At 34.7% G+C, this 23,384-nt stretch overlaps 2 protein-coding genes across 2 annotated transcripts in view; one reads left to right on the plus strand and one right to left on the minus strand.

The window, feature by feature from the left end:
• LOC145683649 (solute carrier organic anion transporter family member 74D-like) overlaps positions 1–23,384 on the minus strand; it is a 498,670-nt gene that overhangs the window by 386,824 nt on the left and 88,462 nt on the right. The gene's annotated exons all lie outside the window — the stretch shown is intronic.
• The window catches only part of LOC145683648 (uncharacterized), a 78,792-nt gene that overhangs the window by 35,777 nt on the left and 19,631 nt on the right, over positions 1–23,384 (plus strand). Inside the window, exon 2 of the mRNA XM_081754988.1 lies at positions 13,389–13,437. Coding sequence (XP_081611114.1) covers positions 13,389–13,437 — 49 coding nt within the window. The remainder of the gene's footprint in view (positions 1–13,388; positions 13,438–23,384) is intronic.

Consider the following 23,384-nt stretch of genomic DNA (forward strand, 5'->3'; position numbering starts at 1 on the left):
TGCTAAAGCGAGTAGGTAAATAAGACGGTCTAAGGTTCAGTATTTGTTCCATGTCATTTTTGTTTTTGTTTTTACTTCTGCCATAGTTAAATATGGTATTACCTGACCAGGATATTAGTGCGGTTTTTCGTGGAGGGCGCTAGTGTAGTGTTTACATCAGTTTCTAGGTAAGCGCGGTGGGACAGGGGAACGGAGAGCGTCACTCTGCAGTGTATCCAACGATTTTCAAAAGTCACTCTGCAGTTTACATGTTATAAGTAGCCTAATCTGTTTCGCTTAATAAAGAACTCCATAAATTATATAGTTGTTATTGAATGCAGTAATGGTTATTCCTGCAGTAATGCAGATGTATTGTGGATAATGGCATATGCATGGAAATTAACAATTTAAGAACAAGATAGCATACAAGTGAGTTTCTACCGTGTATTAAGCAGATTATATAAAAAAATTGATTACGTTTTATTTGATTTCATTATAAAACAGTAAAAACCTGTAAAACTTAGTAATAAGACGTAATGACTAAAATATTAATTATGGGTTGGTAGCTTAGATACTTGCGCAATATCTTGTAACTGTAAGTTTAAATCAAGTTAAGGCTCGCGATGCTTGTATTTGTTTTAATGTAGGTCTATCGATTGACAACTAAATTATTTCCTTGAGTTGTAGCCAAGAAAGAATTCCGATACGTTTCCACTCGAGAACTTGGAAGTTCTCTCCGTTGGTCTATTGGCTAGCGCATGTGTCTTTGTTGTACGTGGTTCTGTGAGAGCCCAACAATTAATTTTACAATGTTTCATTTTCATTAATCATCTGTCTCCTCTAGCATAAAGAGCATAATCATGGGACGTTAAACTAAAGAAATTTCATTTCATTTTTTCGATTAATGTGAACCCTTTTGGGGAAAAGGAAGTGAAGAAGAAATTTTCCTTAATTTTTTAAAGGGCTACGGGATTGGATAGCTTGTCTTTCGGGATTGCCTTGTAAAACCTGATTACAATGTATCTTTCTTTTAGGATTATAATCGTAATCCAGCCTTTTGGTAAATGTGAAATAAAAGTATCGATAAAACATCAGCGTATGGGTAATGTAAGCATAAATATCATTGGTTCAATACACAATAAATTCACAACTTTTATTTACGAGTATAGAAATTCCCTTTGAACTCCCTCTAAATTTCTTTCAGACCTTAGGTCTCTTGTGACAAAGAATTAATTCTATTATCTGTTTTCATACACAATATAATTTTGAAACTTGGGAGCCTAGTGTTGTCTTTGTGTCTGTAATACGTAATCATTTGTCGATTGACTTCAGAAGACTGAGTTTAGCCCGTGAGCATAAGTTGCATATAGTTCAAACATATCAGATGTACGGTCTTGTTTAACAAATTCTGTGTGCACATATGAAATTCAAAGACAAAGGTAATCAATCGTCTTTAAACAGCTGTATTTTTATTTTAAGTGTAAGTACTAAAATGTGCTACGCAGATTTCCGGCCAATTGTTTCATTGCCGGTATCTTTGAGCAATGAGATAGCAGTGGAAGACAAACTTCGTTCTTCTAACTTGATATTTTGAAAAACTTACGCAAGTGGTTTTGTTACTTAAATACATATCTATTCACTCTAATCAATTTCAAAAGTACCATTAACTTTATAATAACATAATGAATGTAAGAGTTACCCTGAAAATGTATTTTGTATTTCTTTTTTAATATGAAATTCATTTTTTCTGAATTTCACGAGCTATAAGAAATCAATTGTCAGGCTCCCCACTTTAAATTTTAATCGCTCCCCTACCGCCTCAATGTAACATTGGGTTTATTTCTTTTAAATATTTTTTTTTCAAAATATGGTAGAAATACTGAATTTTTAAATTACCAAACCGTGCTAAATAATGACAGGTTAGATATCAGAGAAAGTTATCTTTATCTACCTTCTTAATTAGGGTCGGATTCAAATCTCCTTCGGAGGCGGTTAGATTATCAGTTTCTCTCTCACCAGTCTTTTGCAGCACATCTGAAAATGATCTCAATGCAAATTTGTTACTGAAGGTACTGTCAATCGATCGATCACATGGTCCAAATTGGTAGCAATTTCGAAGACGCCTTATCTAAAAATTACACAACAGAACTTGCTTTAAACAATGAAAGCGCAGTTGCCAAAGTATAACTTTGATTCACAAAGATGAACTTCGAGGTTTCGTTAACAGATGAATTAGGAATTCCTTACACTCTAATGCTACGAAGTTCTCAGTGTTCCTTTGTACAACACTGAGGTTAGTTTATTCGCAAGTTATTGTCATATTAATATGGAGGGTGTATGTACTTTTTTTTTCTTGCAGTCCCTTAAAATGTTCTGAAAATAACTTCCATAACTTTTGAAATTGTGTTTGTCTTAACTTGAACATATGCGTGAAGTGGTTTATTATGAACAGGGCAAAAACAACTGTGATAGATTAATTACAAGTGATCCGGTTAGAAACACTGTTGTTTGTATTTTAGTTCCAAAATCGGCCGCCCTCACTCGTTCGCTGGTGGACTAATACATTATAACAACAAGATAAATTAAATTTTCCCAATATTTATCCACAAATTTATTTTCGTAACAGGAAGGTATAAAACAGGGTAACATGGAAATTGTGCCAGACAAATTGTTCTATGTTGACATGAGAAGTCGTCAATGTTTCCTGTTTACAAACACAAAAGACGGTAGAGAATATCAAACATCTAATGATTAACATTTTTAAAAGAAATATGAATTTTAACATTGTACCGAATAATGGTAACCACTTTTTACACGTAACTCTACCTTTAAAGTATTAAATCAATGTTTATGGGGGTAATGAAAATCCCTGCATATCTACATATTACTCTTTAACATAAAATGAAGTAATATAAAGCTCATTACACTATTTTTTAAATATATGGAGACAGTTATTTTATTCTAAAATTTATCTTAAAATGTGCAAAATATTTTTTCTTAGTCTTCGATTTTTGTAATAAAGTTTTTTTTTTTTTTTTTTAACGTACAGTGTAAAATATTTCAGACACATTTAGAAATTATTGGTCTAAGAGGACAGAATAAAGTATGAATACCAACGGATTTTGGTATAAAAAGTGTACTTTTTGTTGGTATGGGTGAGGCTACAAGTGAATAATAAAATCCAGCTTATTTGTTATCTACCTGCGTTGTCTCCATATTGGACAAAATAGTCTGGAGTCCGCTGTATCTGTAATTTTGGCCTATTTAGCGCCCATAATTGTCAAATTCTAGTCGTTTGTTTTCTTTTCAGTTAAATCTGTTTTTCAATCAAAATTTAATATTAGAAAAAAATGAAACAAACTGTAACTTTTAGCTCTTATATTTTAAGCTGTTGCATTGTCACACTAGAGCAAGCATTTTACCTTTGATCACTCTCCCATATTCTTCACGGTTTCAACGGCAAGTTGAAGTCTCAGAAACTGTAGGTCTCTAATAGATAGTTGTAAACGTAGCTAATTTGAATGAGATTTGTTTTGAATAAGGATTAGCTTGAGCTATGGACTCTTAGTGGAGTGCGCGATCTATTATGTCACTAAAATATAGCCAGTATCATGATAGAAACTGGACGCAAAGCGAAAAGTTAAAGAGATTTTGGTACTTTGAGACGCTGTGAAAATGCTTGATTTGAAAGTATCACAACGATTAAATATATATAACTGGTTCTTTTTTATAATTAAATTTGAGCCATTAAAATAACACACACTCCGTCCCTTTTATTGATTTCATTTATTTATATTATATTTCTGGTTGCCCCTGACAACCTGCTATCCAAAACTTTATTATTTTAGAACACTTGAATATCTTTTATGTATTAACAACAAGGATCTTATAAAATAGAGGATCTGCCCTTACAACAAAATCTGGAAGCCATACGTCACAGTTTCTCCATCCCTATTCTGCCCACTCCGCTCAATAGGATTGCAATGTTTTGAGCCAACAATCATGGCGGAAACTAAAATAGCCAATCAGACGATGGCGGAAACTAGAGTAGCCAATCAGACGTGCCTATGCTCGCTTGCTTTTTGGCTTCATCGACTTAATAGGATGAAGATACATATGGGCAGATCCTCTATTATAACATCCTTGATTAACAATCATATTACTTTAAAACATTTCTTTCTCTTCTTCTGATAATAAAATCAGCCAGCCTAGTACATATTTAGGAAATCTTATTGCCCAAAATTACAAATATACAATGTACTGTTGTAGTATCAGGAAGAATACTACAATATATTTTAAGTTACTATACGTAGTAAAGCTCAGAAATATTATGCTCATTTTGTTGTTAAATTCTGCTATGTATAAATTTAGCTATATTTTTTGCGTCAGATATTTTATGAAGAAACCTGCTCACAACGCTGATTGCAGGAGCACTTTATCGAGGGAAACTTCAACGATATTCTTAGGAGCTGAGAAGAAGAGGCTGTTTGTATGTGACCGTGGGAGCATTTTTAACTGATGTAAATAAAATAAAATTACAAAGATATCGTGTATCAATGCATTGATACATTGGACTACTTCCATTTTTATATTTTGATTTTGGGATAACGGTGCATAAAAATACAAAATCTGTCGTGTAGAAGAAGAACAAAAAAGAAATTATATGTTGTTTTTGATTCTAAATAGAAATAAATAAAATGTAATCTCATTCGTTAAAAGTATATGTTGGTTCTATACATGTAATCTGTATATATAGGTGTTGTAACATCATATAATTGCTTGCTGTAAAAACGTTAGTATAACAACTGAGAAAAGAAAATAAATAATTAATGGAGTCTTGACAATAAGAAGGTAATAGTGATATAAGTTGTCGTGTATGATGTTATGTGATTTGACAGAGTTGATATATTTTAAGAATTACACGGATGTTATAAAATGAAAGGGAATAAAAGACAATATAAGAAATAAAAACAAAAAGAAGAGATTCTGAGTTTTACCTTTATATGTGTATGGTTGTAGTCCTGTAGGTAGACACCATTATTAAAAAAACAATGAAGTTAAATATTCCCCAAAAGATTTAAATGAAATACATATATTTAAAAAATCTACCTTCATAAATAAAAATGAAAGTGACTATGTTTGTGACTTCATAACTCTTTTACACTCCGCATCAAAAAAATTGCGACAACTAACGCCGTGCAGTTAGACCACCCAATATACACCTTCTTATCCCATAATCCTGTCAGGTAAAGAGACCACCTCTCTCTCCTCCTTTCTTCTCTCCCATACTAAAATTAGCTAACAACATGAGCGCAATTCTGATTTCAAACTACCCATGTATTAGTTTCGATAAAATAAAAAAACAAAAGCGAGACGAAACAAGATTCACAAGTTGATGTAGGGAGAAACACACGCAATGAAAAGTTGAAACAAATGGATGTTACATAGAGATACAAAAATGAAGCAGAGAGAGAGAAAAAAAGAAGAAGAAGAAGAAAAAGAAAAAGAAAAGGGGAACAGATGAAACTGTGGAATTCAAACGTAGTAAGAAAAGAACATAACATTTTAAAGTTCTGTTTTCAGAAATCTAACAGTAATATAGAAATAACGTTTGCTTTTACATTTTTTTTCAGAACTATTCGAATATATAGACGATGCTTTAAACATTCATTATGCCACTTTCATAATTGATAGCATACTCAATTTCCAGTAGAATTGTATATCTCCGAGACACATTTAGGATAATTTCAAAAGTTTAACACGCATGCTTTGTTTCCGCGTGTCTCGATTGTAAATTCGGTAAAGTTCGTTGGACGTACTGATCCAAAAACACATTCTAAAATACCTAGCAGATAGCGTTGGTTATATCCTCCATTTCAGTCTAGTAACGCAAATAGAACAAAGAAAATGAAAAGAAAAAGAAAAAGAAAAAAGAAAGAAAGAGAAAATTGAAGAATGCTATTTTACTGCTAAATTTCTATCAGAAATACTTTTTATTAAAAGTCCCAACTTTATCGTAACGAAAAGTTACAAACATTCGAAACCAAAAGTTATGTTCTGCTTAGATCTAGCATGTTTCAAATTTCAACGTGAATAAAACACATTGAATTATAGAATGGAAATAAATTATGTGTCGAACTACTATAAATAAAATTATGTTTTCAAGTAACCAAAGAGGTTACCATTTTCTAGTCTTTTCCGAAGATTTATCTGTTCCAAACATCCACCATTGATTTAATCTCTTTCGGATATAACGTAATTTGCACAGATAAAATGAACACGTTAAGACCTCAAACGTATCATCGTGTCAGCCCGATGATGTAGACCACCAGGGGTCTAGGATTCTAATCCGTAGTGACCCGGTAATTCGACTGAAACTCGGTAACCCAGAGGATAAAAAAAGAGATTTTACTTATTTCGGTGTGTATAAACAATATTTCTGTCAGAGATGACCATGACTGGAAATGTTATCCCTAGAGCACGAAAAATACGACGCCGAAGTTCCCAGTTAATTAGATTCTCCAGACCAGGTATATCAAAGTCTTGCTCCGTTTTGACTCTGGAACATGGAGTGCGTGTCTTCGTGAGATATATCGGGGGGAGAAGTGAAAGATGCAAAAACAAGATAGGAAAACGTCAAGAGAGAGTGGAGAGGGACGAATATAAATATGAAAGATACTTATCATTACAGTGTATAATGTAGAACGCACACACTGTTTACTCAAATTATTGCCAGTGATGCTTTGTAAGTTCTCCATCAGAAGATAAATCTCTGTTTGCAGCCATTAATTTATGCGAAAAAATCATTCTTCCTGACGGGGATTCGAGCCCATATTTCCCATTTGGAAGTCCAGCACGGTACCACTACAATACTGATTGCTTTAGTCAAACTTTGTTTAACAAATGGTGTAGTGTTTCTTTCTGAGAACGATAACACGAAATGTGTATACTGCAGATCAATGATGTCTTTGGAATATCCTGGTAATTCCCTTGCCGTTTCCCAACCAACATTTGTAAATCGTTTCTATCATGATACAGGTGTTTGCGTCCACATACTTACTTATTGTTTTTCCAGTATGATGAGTCGATTCTTCACAATCTTTTTGTAAAAAGTTAATTTTAGCGTGATCAGGATTTGAACCTATGTTAGACAGCTGTATTATTCATAAGGCCATTACGTTACCCCTACACTATCGGGCCACTTGAAATTAGAAGCCAATTATTATTTAGTTTAGCCATGATCTTTGGAACGAAACGGCTTCTTCCTCTAACGTTATTTGAACCAATGTGCACAACAAAATTCATTTATTCAACGGCCAAGAGATAAATTTATTCCCACTAATAAATGGAAAACATACAATCCAGGAAAAAAATAGAGAAGTAAAACATATTTTGCAGTAAATTCGCCGTGCAAGTTCAAAAGAACGCAAATAATAATAATAATAATAATAATAATAATAATAATAATAATAATAATAATAATAATAATAATAATAATAATAATAATAATAATAATAATAATAACCTCTATTATAAAATTGAAATTAACTATGTTTGTGGCTCCTAATCTCTTGAAGCACCCAACTGACCTCGATCAAATTTTCAACATTGATAAGGTTCGGACCTGTTAAGCTATTTTAGCATTTCATTTTAACGGTAGAACTTGGGGGGCGGAGGAGGAGAGGTAAGCTGATATATAAAAATGAATAAAACGTAATAACTCTTGAACCACCAGACCGATCTCTATCAAACTTTCAACATAGAAAAGCTTTGGACCTGGGACGAGTTTTATCATTTGTTTGACGGGGCAACGTAGGGGCCGGAAGGAGGAAGATATATATATAAAAATGATCGAAATAACAAATATCAGTGCCGAATTCATAGTTTTCAATCTCGCTGAAATGAAGAATGACACTACAGATGCCGTGCCCAACAATATAGGGTGGGGAGGGTATATATAAAGCTCATCGAAAATGACCGATATCGAAGAGCGCTTTAGTAATACTAAACAGTGAGTGAGCAACGGAACATGTTACTATTTTCTCTCAATATAACCCAACGAAGCGGGTAATTGATAATTATTATTATTATTATTATAATCGGCAACTATTATTATTATTATTATTATTATTCACGTACTTTTGAACACGAACGTCAAAATTAGAGCAAAATGTTTTATTTCTGTAATTTTTCGTGGATTGTATATTTTTCCATTATTAGTGGGCATTAATTTCTCTGTAGTACGTCGAATAAATGAATTTCGTTGTGCACTTTAGTTCATTCCAAAGATCAGTGCTAAACTAAGTAATTTGGTTCATAATATCAGTTGTCCCGATAGTGTAGGGGTAACGTAATGGTCTTGTGAATAATACAGCTATCTAATATAGGTTCGAATCCTGTTCACGCGAAAGTTAATTTTTTACAAATTGATAGCGAAGAATCGACTTATCATACTGGACAAATAATGCAGAAGAGTATGGAAGCAAACACCTGTATCATGATAGAAACGATTTACGAATGTTGGTTGGGAAAGGGCAAGGGAATTACCAGGACATCCGAAAGACATCATAGATCTGCAGTATACACTTTTCATGTTATCGGTCTCAGAAAGAAACACTACACAATTTGTTAAACAAAGTTTGACTAAAGCAATCAGTGGGTGTAGTGGTAGCGTGCTAGACTTCCAAATGAGAAATCTTGGTTCGATTCCCCACCAGGTAGTATGATTTTTCGCATAAAATAATAGCTGCAAACAAAGATTTATTTTCTGATGGAGAACTTACGAAGCATCACTGGCGATAATTTGAGTAAACAGTGTGTGCGTTCTACATCATACACTGCAATGATAAGTATATTTCATATTTATATTCATTCCTCTCCCTCTGTCTCTTTCTTGAAGTTTTCCTATCCTGTCTTTGCATCTTTCTCTTTCTCCCCTCTCTCTCTCACGCACACGCACTTCATGTTCCAAAGTTAAAACGGAACAAGAGCTCGATATACCTGGTCTGGAGAATCTAATTAACTGGGAACTTTGGCGTCATGTATTCCGTGATCTGGGGATAACATCTCCAATTCTGGTCACCTCTGACAGAAATACTGTTTAAACGCACTGAAATAAGTAAAATCTCTTTTTTATCCTCTTGGGTTACCGAGTCTCAGTCGAATTAGCAGGTCACTACGGATTTGAATGATGTTTTGTCCCTTGCCCTTTCCCAACCAACATTCGTAAATCGTTTCTATCATGATACAGGTATTTGCTTCCACATTCTGATGTATTACTTATCCAGTATGATAAGTCGATTCTTCGGAATCACTTTGTAAAAAAAATTAACTTTGGGGTGAACAGGATTTGAACTTATATTAGGTGGCTGTATTATTGATAAGACCAATACGTTACCCCTACACTATCGGGACACCTGAAATTATAAGCCAAATATTACTTAATTTAGCCCTGATCTTTGGAACGAACCAAAGTGCACAACGAAATCAATTTATACGACGTCCTAGAGAGAAATTACTGCCCACTAATAAAGGAAAACATACAATCCACGAAAAATTACAGAAATAAAAAATATTTTGCAGTAATTTCGAGGTGCAAGATCAAACGTATGCACACAATAATAATAATAATAATAATAATAATAATAATAATAATAATAATAATAATAATAATAATAATAATAATAATAATAATAATAATAATAATAATAACAAATTTCGCATTCACAGTAGTTGTCGATTATTATTATTATTATTATTATTATTATTATTATTATTATTATTATCAATTACCCGCTTCGTTGGGTTAAATTGAGAGAAAATAGTAATATTTTCCGTTACTCAGTCACTGTTTAGTATTACTAAAGCGCTCTTCGATATCGGTCTTTTTCGATGAGTTTTATATATCCCCTCCCCCCCCCCTATGTTGTTGGGCACGGCATCTGCAGTGTCAATATTCATCTAAGCGAGATGGAAAACTATGACTTCGACACTGATATTGGTTATTTCGATGAATTTGATGTCTCCCCCTCCTCCAAGTTGCTTGGCTGAATTTGGATTTAAACAACACCAGATGTGTCACTTTTAATCTCAGCGACTACAAAAATTATAGTTTCGCCGCTAGTACCGATCATTTTTTGTTATATTTTAAATGTCGCTTCCACTCCCCATCTCTTAAGTTACATCGTCAAAATGATATGACAGAAACTATCTCAGGTTCGAACTTCATCTAGGTTGGAAATTTGATCGAGATTTGTTTCGTGGTTCAAGAGTCATTAAGTTCTATTTATTTTTAAAATATTTCCCTCTCCCACTTCCCCCACCAAGTTCTCCCGTGAAAGTGAGACGATAAAAATCACCTCAGGTACGAACCTCACATACGATAAAAATTACCTCAGGCTGCTTGTGTCATATTGACGAGCGTATATTACAGTATCGGTTTCATGTTAATACGCGTAAGTGGGTTGGCTATCTTATAGGATCAACGGTTAGAAAAGATAGACTTCCCCCCCCCCAAAAAAAAGCATGAGGATTTGCTGTCATCCAGCAAAATGAGGTCCATTGATTCAGATAGAATTCATATTTGAATATTTTTCATCCATATGTGTTGATAGATAGCATTGCACAATTTAATCTCTTCAGTGTCACTAGGATAACAAAATTGTTTTGGCTTGTAAGTTTTATATTTTCCTAATGTTTTCGTTCCATACATGCAAACAGTAAGAGAAATTACAATTTTTTTGCGCAGGGTAGTGACAATCATATGTGCCATATAGGACACATTGGAACTATAGCAATAAAAACTAAGAAACGATGTTCTGGTACTGGTCTGTCCCCCTTGCCAACCCACGCCTTTGTGTATTACACACTTAACACATCTATGCAGCGGCGCAAATATACACTGCTCCACAAAACTTAAGCAACCCGAGAGAACGTGGTATAAGTGACGTGTGGGGCCCATTCAACACTGGTTAGTGGCATGCAAATACACAGAGACACACAAGCAAGGCGAGCACCCACTCTATCGCATAAGCAGCATCGTTGCAAGCGCGGTGAACAATTTATGCCATGAGGCGTACACCACAGCCCAGTAGTGTCCGAGGCTCCAAGCATTGAGTTAGTGGTTCTTGTGTGGGGTACACACCTTGCAATGGCTGGTAGACGGCATTTGAGTGACTTTGACCGCGGGCAAACAATTGGGCGTTGGAATTCGGCCGATCGCAAGTGGAAGTGGCGCAGGAATTCAACGTGAACAAAAGTGTTGTGTCGAGGCTGTGCTATCGCTTTCAAAATGGAGGTGAAGTCAGTAGACGTCATGGAGGAGGCCGTCCGAAGAAGACGTCAGCCGTCGATGACCGATTTCTCACAATTTCTGCCAAACGTAACCGTCAAGCTTCGTGCTCTCAACTGGTCAATGAGTTGTTTCGGGCTACAGGACAACGCGTGAGTCGTGAAACTGTTCATTGGCGGCTCAATAGAGCAGGACTGTATGCAATAAGGGCTGTGCTGTGTGTGCCATTGAAACTGGAGCACAAACGTGCGCGTTACATATGGTGTCAGGAACATGTTGCGTGGGGGGAACACCAATGGGGGCGTGTCATGTTCTCCGATGAGTCGACGTTCAGCCTGTCGTCTTATTCTGGTCGGACTCTAGTGTGGGGAGAGCCAGGAATACGCTATCATCCAAACTTCATTGCTGAACGGCCGTCCTATGGCGGTGGTTCCATTATGGTGTGGAGTGGAATTATGCTGGATCGGAAAACGGACCTCCATATTGTGTAACATGGCACTTTGACAGCACAACGGTACCAGGATGAAATTCTCAATACACATGTGTGCAATTTCCGCGGAGCATTTGGCCCAGACTTCCTATTCATGGATGACAATGCCCGCCCACACCGTGCGCATCTTGTGTCCGAGTATCTGGAGTGCGAAAACATTACGCGTATTGCATGGCCTGCATATTCGCCGGACTTGAAACCCATCGAGCATGTGTGGGATGCTCTTGGGCGGCGAATAGCGCAGCGCAGTCCACCAGCACGCACTCTCCCTGATCTGCAAACAGCTCTCCTCGAGGAGTGGCGCCATCTGCCGCAAGACTTGATCAACACTCTGATTTGCAGCAGGCAGGCCAGATGTCGTGCCTGTATAGCTGTTCGTGGTGGTCACGCGCCATATTGACTGCCTATGCCCACGCACAATCCAGCTTCAACTGTTGAGGTATCGTTGTGCTGAACTTTTTGGTCACTCTATACATCCTAACTGTATTGTTCGTCTTCACTTGTGTTGCATTGTGCATCTGGACCCTCTGGCTGTTCACTATACTTGGTGCAGTGTTCTTGTCGTTTTATTTTCTGCCACTTTCTTCGAGTTGCTTAAGTTTTGTGGAGCAGTGTATATTCAACACTTGGGGGAGGGGGCGTGTTCCATTTTCATACTTTTTTTAAGCGATATCCAAAATATTTATGAAGTTAAAAAACAATGTTGTAGAGGATCAGGGAAGCAGAGTTGTCTTCAACATTGCGAAGCGCGCAGATTTCAGGATTTTTCTGGGAGAGCATCAATTTCATGTCACTTTGTTTTCTGGCAATCGGACACAAATCATCACATTTCTTACCAAAAAACACATTTCAAATCTGATAATTTGAGGAGGACACTGCTCCCAGTTCCAAGATAGGAGGGGACATGTTCTCCTCATCCCCCGGGATTTGCGCCAGTGCATCTATGCAATACTACAATATTCAATACTTAAAACACTGTCACATGTTCATAAAACGCAAGTGAAGACATTGAAAACATGAAATATATCTAGAGTATAAATAATCATCTTCTGTAACGTGTTGTTTCATAGTGTCGCATGATACATCATAAAACAAAAGGTTTCCATTTTCGTTCACGCAATACAGGAGCAAAATAAGCAAGTACGTTTTTATTCCGAAGGCTTTAACACCATAAATCAACATGCATTACAAAAAATCACGCTTCAAAGAAAGATAAGTTGAATACTTATGTAATCGTGACATTTTTCGGTTTCTGCGATATTTTCTTCCCTCCAAAAACACTACCTAGAACCAACGGAAAACGTTCTTCAATTGTCAAGCTTTTATCAAATGCAGCGCCTACTCTGGCCACAAGAAAGAGAAGCAAAATACTCGTGGCGTATGAGCCATATTGCCGCGCTATCAGGACAACCAATGCTAATGATTCCTGAACTAAATCTGATGTTAATAATTTATTTAACTAATTTTTCATAGATGGCAGGTAGAACTAACTTTTCGTCCTATGTTCTACATATAAGAAAAAAATTGACTTCTTTGATATTTTCAACTCGCTAATCACGGATTTGTAAATTATAAGAGGACAAATGATAGTTATTCAAGAAGGTTAATGATTCTTTCTGTTTATTTCAGTTTGTGTGCTCTGTGCTCGCTGATGATGAGGAAGTTCTTATTAGACATGGTTAGTACTGAATTAATTTCTTCACTAAATAAATATATCTTGTGTAGTAGAGGGTTACTCATAAAAATCACAACTTTTGAAATGCCAACGATTCCTGTTCTAAACCTTGTTCGGCGTAAGCTCTAAACTGCGATAAACAAAGCCACGTGAAACTAAATCTCGCTGATTTGCTGTTGGCCTACCGACGCGACGCTTGTACTCTTCCGCAAAATAGTTCATATGATTCGATTATTACTTTCACTATGAAGATCCATATAAAACTATAACATTATTATAAATGACCAAAATATAATACGGATTATCTAATAATACTGTAATCGAGTGTGGTTAATAAAACAATACAAATAAACAATAAGCATGCGCAGTAATTATGGCGCCAATTCAACTGGGAAGGCGTATTCTGCTTTTAAGTCTGAAAGGTGGCTGACATAAATATTGGGTCAGCGAGTGTTGTGATGAAACATCAACAAGGTAAACCTTTATTCACTAAGCAACAATTGTTTACCAGCAAAATTCAAATATATATTTTTTTTTAATCTTTCGAGATTTTTCTTTCTTTTCTGTTGCTGCTGCAAGTATCTGGACAACATGAGACAGTATTGTCAAAATGCACGTGTAAAATTTGCTCCTCCCCGTGGGAGTGGGAGTGATACATCACTAGCCAATCGTATTTGTGATAAGCGGAAGGATACAAATATTTTGTTTATTGGAGTTTAGAGCTTAAGCTGAACAGGGAATAGTAAGTTCATGGCATTGAATCTTACACGATTTTTTTGTATTAACTTTATGGTTAGTAGCCACAGAGCGGCAAATAACGCACGATTGTAATCTGTTTTCAATATGGGAAGCAATGAAGCGTTCCACGACAGAAAAGTGTGTTGTCAAGAAGAAAACTTGTTACAAATGTGGTGAATGTTGTGTAGAAACTGCAAACTCAATTCAATGTTTAATCAACGTCCTGCACCTAATTAACCGACAGTGATGAGACAGTCTGCTAAATTTGAGAAAATCGGTTCAGTGGTGGACTTTAAACCCTCAGAGTGTCCAAGTGTTAGTTGTTATGAGGAAAACATTGCCATTGCGAGTAATAATGTTGCTGTAACCCCGGTGAAATCTGTTCACCGACATTCACAACAATTGCATATTTCCATAATCCGCATGCAACGAATTCTGAAAATCAATAGATGACAATCGTGTAACGTTAAGTGCTGCCAACTTACTTGAACAAAAATGGCGGGCATTTCGAAAGTCGCATTCTTTATGCAACATATTTTATAACGGGTTTTAGCCTCACATCGCTGTAGTAAGCACTTTTCTTCTAAGAGCGTATGTTATATACAAAAGAGACAGTGAAGTATCAGTGAATGCTCTGTGACATTACAGTTCGCTTCTCGCCTTTCTGTTTGAGGGGAACGAACTGGCAGATGACCTGACGTTCATAAAAATCAATGACAACTGCAGGGACATCAACCTAACACACGATCACTTAGTTATTTTTTCCAACTATAGAGAATTAGGGTTGCATTTCGTATGTCGGTAGAAAACATACTGATTAAGAAATAAAAACTTACTAAATTAAAATAAAGTGCAATCATACTCATAACATTGGTTGGCCAATGTGAACGTGTTTCACATTATTCTAACAAAATTTAATTATATCTGAGTTACTAAAGTTCTGTCGATTCAGATTCTAACTTCCGAAAAGAGGAAACAGAAATATTGTAGATATTTAGTTAACTATAACTAATTTGCCCGATGTTGAGTTACACTAAATTAAAAAAGAGAAAGAAAACATATCCACAGTTTATAAATTCAATTTTAGTTATAACTTTCTCAGATACAAACAAGAGAATATCAAACTTTGTATATAAAATGTATCGCCTTATACGTCCCCAGAACCAAAATATTATGAAGTTTCGCATGTTTTTCACAAAATTCGAACCCAGTGGCAGTATAAAAAGGCACTATGTAAAATATGAACGTGCTATTCAACGTTTTCATGAAAAGAAACATAATGGACACAAAGTGACGTAAGCATGCTTAAAAGGTTTTGGGTCAGTAAAAATACATATTACATAATTTCTTGTAGCAAAGTTATGTATAGCCAAATTTGGAATGAATGTTAATATATTACTAGTTAAGTTAAAATTGCCCATAGGGACTTTTCGGAGAAAATCAGGTATCTTTTACATTAGTTCTAGGAACCTAGCCAAAATATTGTTAACAACAGGGGTGGGTGATGACAGGTAAGTAAAAATGGACGGTCAATTTCGGTCTCAGCCGAAGTGGAAAGTTTTAAAATATACATTTTCGTCTCCAAATACTCCGCCTGTTGACAGGAATAGTAGCACTTACGTGTTTCAATTTATTTACATGTAAATAAGTGTACTTTTCTTCTTTATCTTTGATTCTTTTGCTCTTCAAACTTCGTTCTCTCTAAACTTTAAACAAGAACTGCAATTTTCTCTTTCATTATAATATTTGAAATTCAATACGTAACATGACCATTTTAAGGTCCATAATATAACTCATGTTTGCAGCTAGGGATGCGTACGAGACAAGATTTGAGGCTGTCTCGTCTCGAAAATGTGCTGTAAAAGTGATGTCTCGACTCGAAAAATGTATATTTTTCTATTGGAAGAGCTATGTCTCGACTCGAATTTTCTCAAGAAAATTCTGTCTCGACTCGACTCGTGCGCATCCCTGTTTGCAGCCCACCAGAAACAGATAATACCGAAAGCACTGGCGAAAATGCGTCAAGCTTAGTTCATCCATGGCGGTACAGTGATCCATGGTTTTGCAAGGCACACTATTCACGAATTCTTATCTGGGTATAGACTCTCAAAAAATTTCAAAGAAGACACATGTTATATTTAAAGACAATTGGTTAATTGTTACAATATTTGCAGGTTTTTATTTTTCAAACGATTTAGGTGAATCCATCCTCTTGGGTCCGACTAATTACAGGTTCAATAAATCAGAGTAATACTTAAGTCCGAAATAAAACACATGCAATATCTAGGAAAATTGAAAGAATTTTAATTACATCAATCATGGAATACTATTTATTGGGAAGGTAAATTCCATTCCTTATTAATGGCCTATTTCACACCTTCTTGTTGTTGTTCACCTCAACCATAGGTGGTGGGCAACATGGAAATTTTAAAAATTTTCTCTTCTTTGGGAGAAATGTTTTATACTTTGATAAGGTCTCTTCCTTGTAAGTATATCTAAATATTCTAAGCTTCGTCTTCCTCTTCCTGGTTTTCCTTCTGCCTTACCCACTATCAGCACAGTGATCCAATTGGAGTGCCGAATAAGATGGCCAAGCATGCTGTTTCTTCTTTTTCCTATTATCTTCGTGATCTGTCGTCCTTCAATAGCTTCCTTTAGTACGTCTTCATTCCTTTTCCTTTCGGTCCATGATACAAGTATGTGCAGCATTCTGCGCCAACACCACATTTCAAATACTTCCAGCTTGGATATTTCAGCTTTTCTCAATGTCCACGTCTCAGATCCTTAAAGTGCCACGCTCCATACCAGAGTCTTAGTAAATCGTTTACGAACGTCCAATGACATTTCTTGATGTTAGGAGTCCTCTTTCCCTATTGAATGCTTGTTTAGCTGTGCTATTCTAGGACTTACGTGTTTTTCACTTCTTCCGTCCGAGGATATTAGACTTCCTAAATAGAGGAACGTCTTAACGTCTTCGATTTTGTCTCTATCTAGCCATACGTTTGCCCCTTCCTGTCCCGTTCTTGTACACTTTATGACATTGGTTTTCTTCTTGTTTATCTTCATTTTGCATGTTTTTTCCACACCAAGAAGTAAGAATAATCAGTGGCGTTCTCAAAGCGGGCTTCCTGAGTTTTAAGCCTACTTCAACAACATATTCTAAAAAGAAATACACACTCATCATATTAAGATATGAACACAAAAATTCTGAAACTATATGAATTTAGAAACTTGAAGCCCCTTTATGGAGCTTAGCATACTCCAGTGGAAACGTTATTGAAAACCCTGAAAAGAAATATACAAATATTGTATCGAAACTAAATATTATTTGTGGAAATTATAACAGAAAATTGTTTTCTTACGTAAAAACGTCTTAATTGGAGTTATTTTGTTACTTTCTTCACAATTCATTTCAATACCAAACAATAGGTTTACCTCTGAACTGGAGGAGAGACCACGCCAAGTTTCAATAAAAACGCACAAATTACGAAAGCTGTCATGGAATAGACATAGAAATGGATGTTGACTCGAATGGTAGAAGCTTGTTTATTAACTAGACCTGCTTAAATAAGAGGTTGTCATTCTTTAACGCCAAATATTTAGTTATGGTGCTGTAAGTTCTTAGTTGGATACATTAGCAAGTGTGCTGAAGATAGACAACATCATGCTCTCGAATTTTCTTGGAATCACAATTTCATTGCTTCTACTTTACAAATTTTACTATCTATACGGGCGCCAACTACATAACTGTTCAAGTACTAATTTCAGCATACTCAGCACAGATTGAACTTTGTACTGAAATTAAATTCAAACAAATGAATTTTTCTTTTATATTTTATTCTAAATATTAAGAAAATAATTATTAAATATCAACTGGAAGTGTTAAAAATTTTATTTTTAATTCACTCCAATTTATATTAATTTTACTAATTAATGTAGTTCCAGATACTGTTTAGAAAACATTTTCTATTGGAAATATTAGCAGTGACATCTATTATTAAAAATATGTAACTTCGGAGGAATCGCTACAAGTATCATTTCACAATTAAATCCTTTTGAAAATGAAAATTTTGTCAACCATATCTCTTGGTTACGTTTCAGTTCGAAACTCAGCGTTTATCGAGATTAGAAAAAAACTTATCAAGACTTGTAGTTCCTACATAAGTTACAAATGAACGTAGTCTCACTCAGAATTATTGCTTGTGAATGGAGAACTATTTGAAATGTTGTTGGAAGAGTTTTGCTCGTATTGTGCTTAGTATCGTACAGCTACATTTAAAAGTAAAATTTTGTTACAATGTACACTCTTTAAATCTGAGGTACAGGTGCACAAGGAATGTGAAGAGTACAAGGAAGTATTTACAACCACACAATTTAGACATTTGTAGGTGATATTCCGCAAAATTAATATTGTTTGTATCATACTTGGAGAGAACGATCCATTGAAATTCAGTGTATTTTCTATGAGTCTATTACTCTGTCTATTACTCTGTATTTTCTATTACTCTGTCTTAATCATACCACCCTGTCTGGGTTCTGCATTCTTTAGTGTACTGCCGGATTCAATGATTGAAAACTGATGAATTGAATCCGGCAGCACACTAAAGTTAAAAAAATGTTGAAAGTCTAAATTTAGGTTCTCTTTCTATAGGCCAGCGTTCCCTAACCAGTGTCCGCTGAATGGACCGCTGGTGTGCCGCGAGGAAATTGGAAGAAAATTATTAATTCTATAGCAACCAAATTGCAAGACATAGGAAAAAAATGTATATTTTTGTATTTCACATTACTATGAATTTCTACCATGGAAAATATTACTGTAGACCCTAATTGTAATATATTATTCTACATCTATTACTGTGTAGCAGACAGTATTTTGGCTCATACATATTTCCACGGTTAGCTGCTATGTTACACTTCAACTGAGAGTCATACTAACACCGAGGAAAGGAAGCACGTGTACAGTACGCGTCAAGTGAACGTTCGTAGAACATTCATTCGCACGTGAGTGACAGTGACACTTTGTTCAACAGATGTGTTTTGACTTCGACGCATCGCAAGCTATGTGATTGCAATCATATGCACCGGTTTTGGTTAAAACAGCAAAGTTAAAAGTACAAGACATTTGTTTGTTCGTTCGTTATTTAGTGATCTTCGTTCTTAGTGAAAGGTTGGATACAGTTTTCGAAGAAGAAAACGTAGTTTTAAAGATCTGAGTTCTATATTTCATTGTAATTGTTTTCTATTTTAAAATTAGAATGAAAAATAAGCATAATGAATTAGCATAGGGGAAAACCAGTGATCGAGCTTTCATCTCTGTGAGGAGATCAGTAATTACAGAAAAAAATTACCATGATATTTTATATTTGCAAATAATAATAATAATAATAATAATAATAATAATAATAATAATAATAATAATAATAATAATAATAATAATAGTAATAATAATAATAATAATAATAATAATAATAATAATAATAATAATAATAATAATAATAATAATAATGACTGTGCCGCGAGAATTCAAGTTAAACCTGTAGTGTGCCGCAAGTTGAAAAAGGTTGGGAAACGCTGCTATAGGCCTATACACACCACATATATATATATATATATATATATATATATATATATATATATATATATATATATATATATGTGTGTGTGTGTGTGGGTGGGTGGGTGGGTGGGTGTGTATACATATAAAAATTTACGGGGTCATTACTATTTAGCCTAGAGTCATGGTTCAAACCTTATTTCCATTAGAATGAGAATCCCTTTCCAACAGTACCCACTCACATGTCCGTATCAGACACCTGAACCTGGAAATTCGGTAAAAAACGGAAATTTTTCTGAAAAATCATTCCCTCGGAATATTTGCGCCCCTCAGGTCCGGCCCGGGTATCACGTAGGGATCTCAGGAAAATTTTAGAAATATCCAAAAGTATAAACAATCCGTATGCAAAGTACCAATCTGATATCATGAAAACTGAAGGCGTGAAAAATTTTGAAATTTGCTTTAAGAAAAAAATGAAACAGTCACGACTCTTTGGCTCCACTTGGCCCCGCCAAGTTGACCATCCGGTTCCAAAACACATCTGGGGTGTTCTTTGGTCCATTATTGAGTTGACCAATAAATAACTGGCTTAAATACATATTATAGAACCTAAATAAGCGGTCAAAGACGAAAGTACGCTAACAAAAATTACCAAAAATCCTAAAAGGGTTAACATACAAAAATACTTCTCTTTATACTTGTTTCTCTCAGATAATCAAATAATATTATGTATTTTTGTTAATGAGGTTAAAGTAAATAATCAATAATCATTTACGAAACACAAAATTATTAGGATCATTTCCGAGAAAATAAGAATCTTTGTTTTTCATTAAACTAGTATTATCTCAGAGAAAAAATAAGAGAAAAAATAAGAGAAAAAATAAGAGAAAAAATAAGGGAAAAAATAAGGGAAAAAATAAGGGAAGAATATATTATTTTAAACTTCGGATCTACGGTCCCTTGGCAGATAAAAGTGAAAAATTCAATGAATAATATATACGAGTATATAATGTGTATACTCGCACATAAATAGTGAATAATATGTATATGTATAATAAGTACTTTGAGTATGGCATTAATCTCCCAAGCCATAGTATAAGTATAATATAAACAATAATTATCATAAGAGTAAGAAATTGTATTGGTTCAGTGTCGTTATTTTAACGAAGACGTCATGGAAATGAGACTGACATTATGACGAAACTTCAAAGGTAATAAATGAAATCTGTAGTTTTACATCCCACGATTATGCCAGTTAGGATAAAGGAGACGGTGATGATGAGGAATGAATCAAATGGGGGAATGAAGAAAGTAGAAGGAAACGGGAGAACCCCGAGAAAACCCACGCACACAGTGTTTATCCACAACAAGAGTCACTTGGATCGAACCCGGGACCCCAAGCACCAGAGATGAACGCCCTACCACTGAGCCACCGCGGCCCCTTTCAATAGATATTAAAGCTTTTTTTAAATACAGTATTTAAATTGGTACAGTAGGAAACAGCTGTGAACACAACGATAATAATAATAATAATAATAATAATAATAATAATAATAATAATAATAATAATAATAATAAATCTTCTTATATTTGTATAGCTCTCTCAGACGCGTTCTTGTTGCATTCTTTTTTTTTTTTTTTTTTTTTTGCAATAGAGAAAAAAACTGCAATTTTGAAATGATTAGAATATATGCTTTCAGTGCTTATACTGATTGTGAACAAGGTACTACCACTTAACAAATATCAATATACAGTGTAGCGTTTTGATAATATAGTAGTATCTCTATGCAGAGGTGGAAAACACCGTGTGCGTGGGTTTTCTCGGGGTTCTCCCGTTTCCTCCCACTTTCTTCATTCCACCATTTCATTCATTACTCATCATCACCGTCTCCTTTAGCCTAACCGGCATAACCGTGGGACGTAAAACTCAAAGATTTCATTTCTATGCAGAGGTGATCATAATCCCAACTTGGGCTCGGGGCAAATAAATCAGTGGAGATTACAAAATTAATTTTTATTCATATTGCTACTATTTGTCGAAACTCATTTTTTCTGCTAACACTCGTTGCTGCCCAGAAATTAGAAAGTCAAATTTTGAAGTTCAATTTCTTTTATGTACACTCATGTCCAAAATAATTGTCGCATATCTATAACTGTCTTCTTGTAAGAATATAATTTGATAATGATGTTGCAGTGCACTTCTAATAATGATACTGTGTGTATAATCGGGAAATGTATATTTGTGATAAATTTTATAGGGAAAGAATTATAAATACGAAAATTAGAATGAGTAAATCAAAATCTTGCTAAATGGAGTAGAAAGTTTTATTTTTGTTTTAATGTTCTTATTTACTGCTCTCTTGATATGAAATTAGCTACATAATGTTACATGTCTTTGCCGATTATACACATACCAACATTATAAGAAATACCGGGTGATTTCGTTATCAAATTATATTCCTAGAGCAACATATTTATAAACATGCGACAATAATTTTGGACTTGAGTGTACATTTTTATTTTCATTGTACACTTACTCTTTTTTTAAAAAAAATATTTAAACTTTATTTTGTATTTTTGACGGTTTTTTGTGCAATATTACGTTTTATATATTATGATTACTTAATTCATTGTATAAATTGTTACAGGAGATGATATTTCCAACTATAGTACTCCTATTTCGCTATCTTATTTTTGCGCTAACATTCAGAATGAAACCTTTCGTATTTTGATTGTTTCAAAAGTGTCAATTATATATTAAATAGAAAGTCGATGTTGTTTAATGCTCTATAGAATGAATAGCCAGATTACTAGAACTTTCCTGGCTCATTACAGATCATAAGCACGATTTTATTAGCTATATTTAGTGCGTAGTGGCAGACACTCTGCTATTTTTACAAGAAGACGATACAGAAAGCAGACTTCTTAGGATTAATCAATTTTACTTGTTTCTGGGAATAATCTATATTGCAAAAAGCTCTTAACAAAGTCACTTAATTTACCTTCACTAAGAAATTGTCCGCAAATATCTTTCCTAAATGCGTGAACTAATATTAATTCCTACATAAGACTTCTGTTTTTTCTTCGTGATGCTGGGGCGCTCTATATTTTGTAAGGGCAGAAAGGTTAAACCTTCTAACCCATTCATTATAATAAAATTAACTGATTCCTATTAGCTTTGCTATATTGAATAGCATACATTAAAATACAAATTGCTGAGCCAAGCAACCTTTATTATAAAATGATGAATGTGTAACAGTTTCGCCAACTAACTGAACATATTGGCTTCATCAGACACTGTAACCTGGTTGGTAGAAAGCCAATATGTTCAGTTAATTGGCGAAACTGTTACACATTTATTATTTTATAATAAACGTTGCTTTGCTCAGCAATTTGTATTTTAGTGTAAGATAATATAATTATAAAGTAAACTCAGTAGTACAAATACGAGAATCTCCTCTAGGCGGCAATGTTTAAATGTGCCAATCAGAATCGCTGTGTCCATAAGTATACAATTACTCATATATGTTGGCAACGCTACGTGGAACACATTTGATGCTCTCTGGGGAATGAAATGAAAGATGTTACTCGACGTTGCCGAGTGGTAAAGGACTGTGTCAAAGCACACATAATACAGTGTTAGCAAGTGAGCAGGTGA

This window comes from Thermobia domestica, chromosome 4, assembly GCF_964235325.1.
Source record: "Thermobia domestica chromosome 4, izTheDome1.hap1.1, whole genome shotgun sequence".
Taxonomy (NCBI): Eukaryota; Metazoa; Arthropoda; class Insecta; order Zygentoma; family Lepismatidae; genus Thermobia; species Thermobia domestica.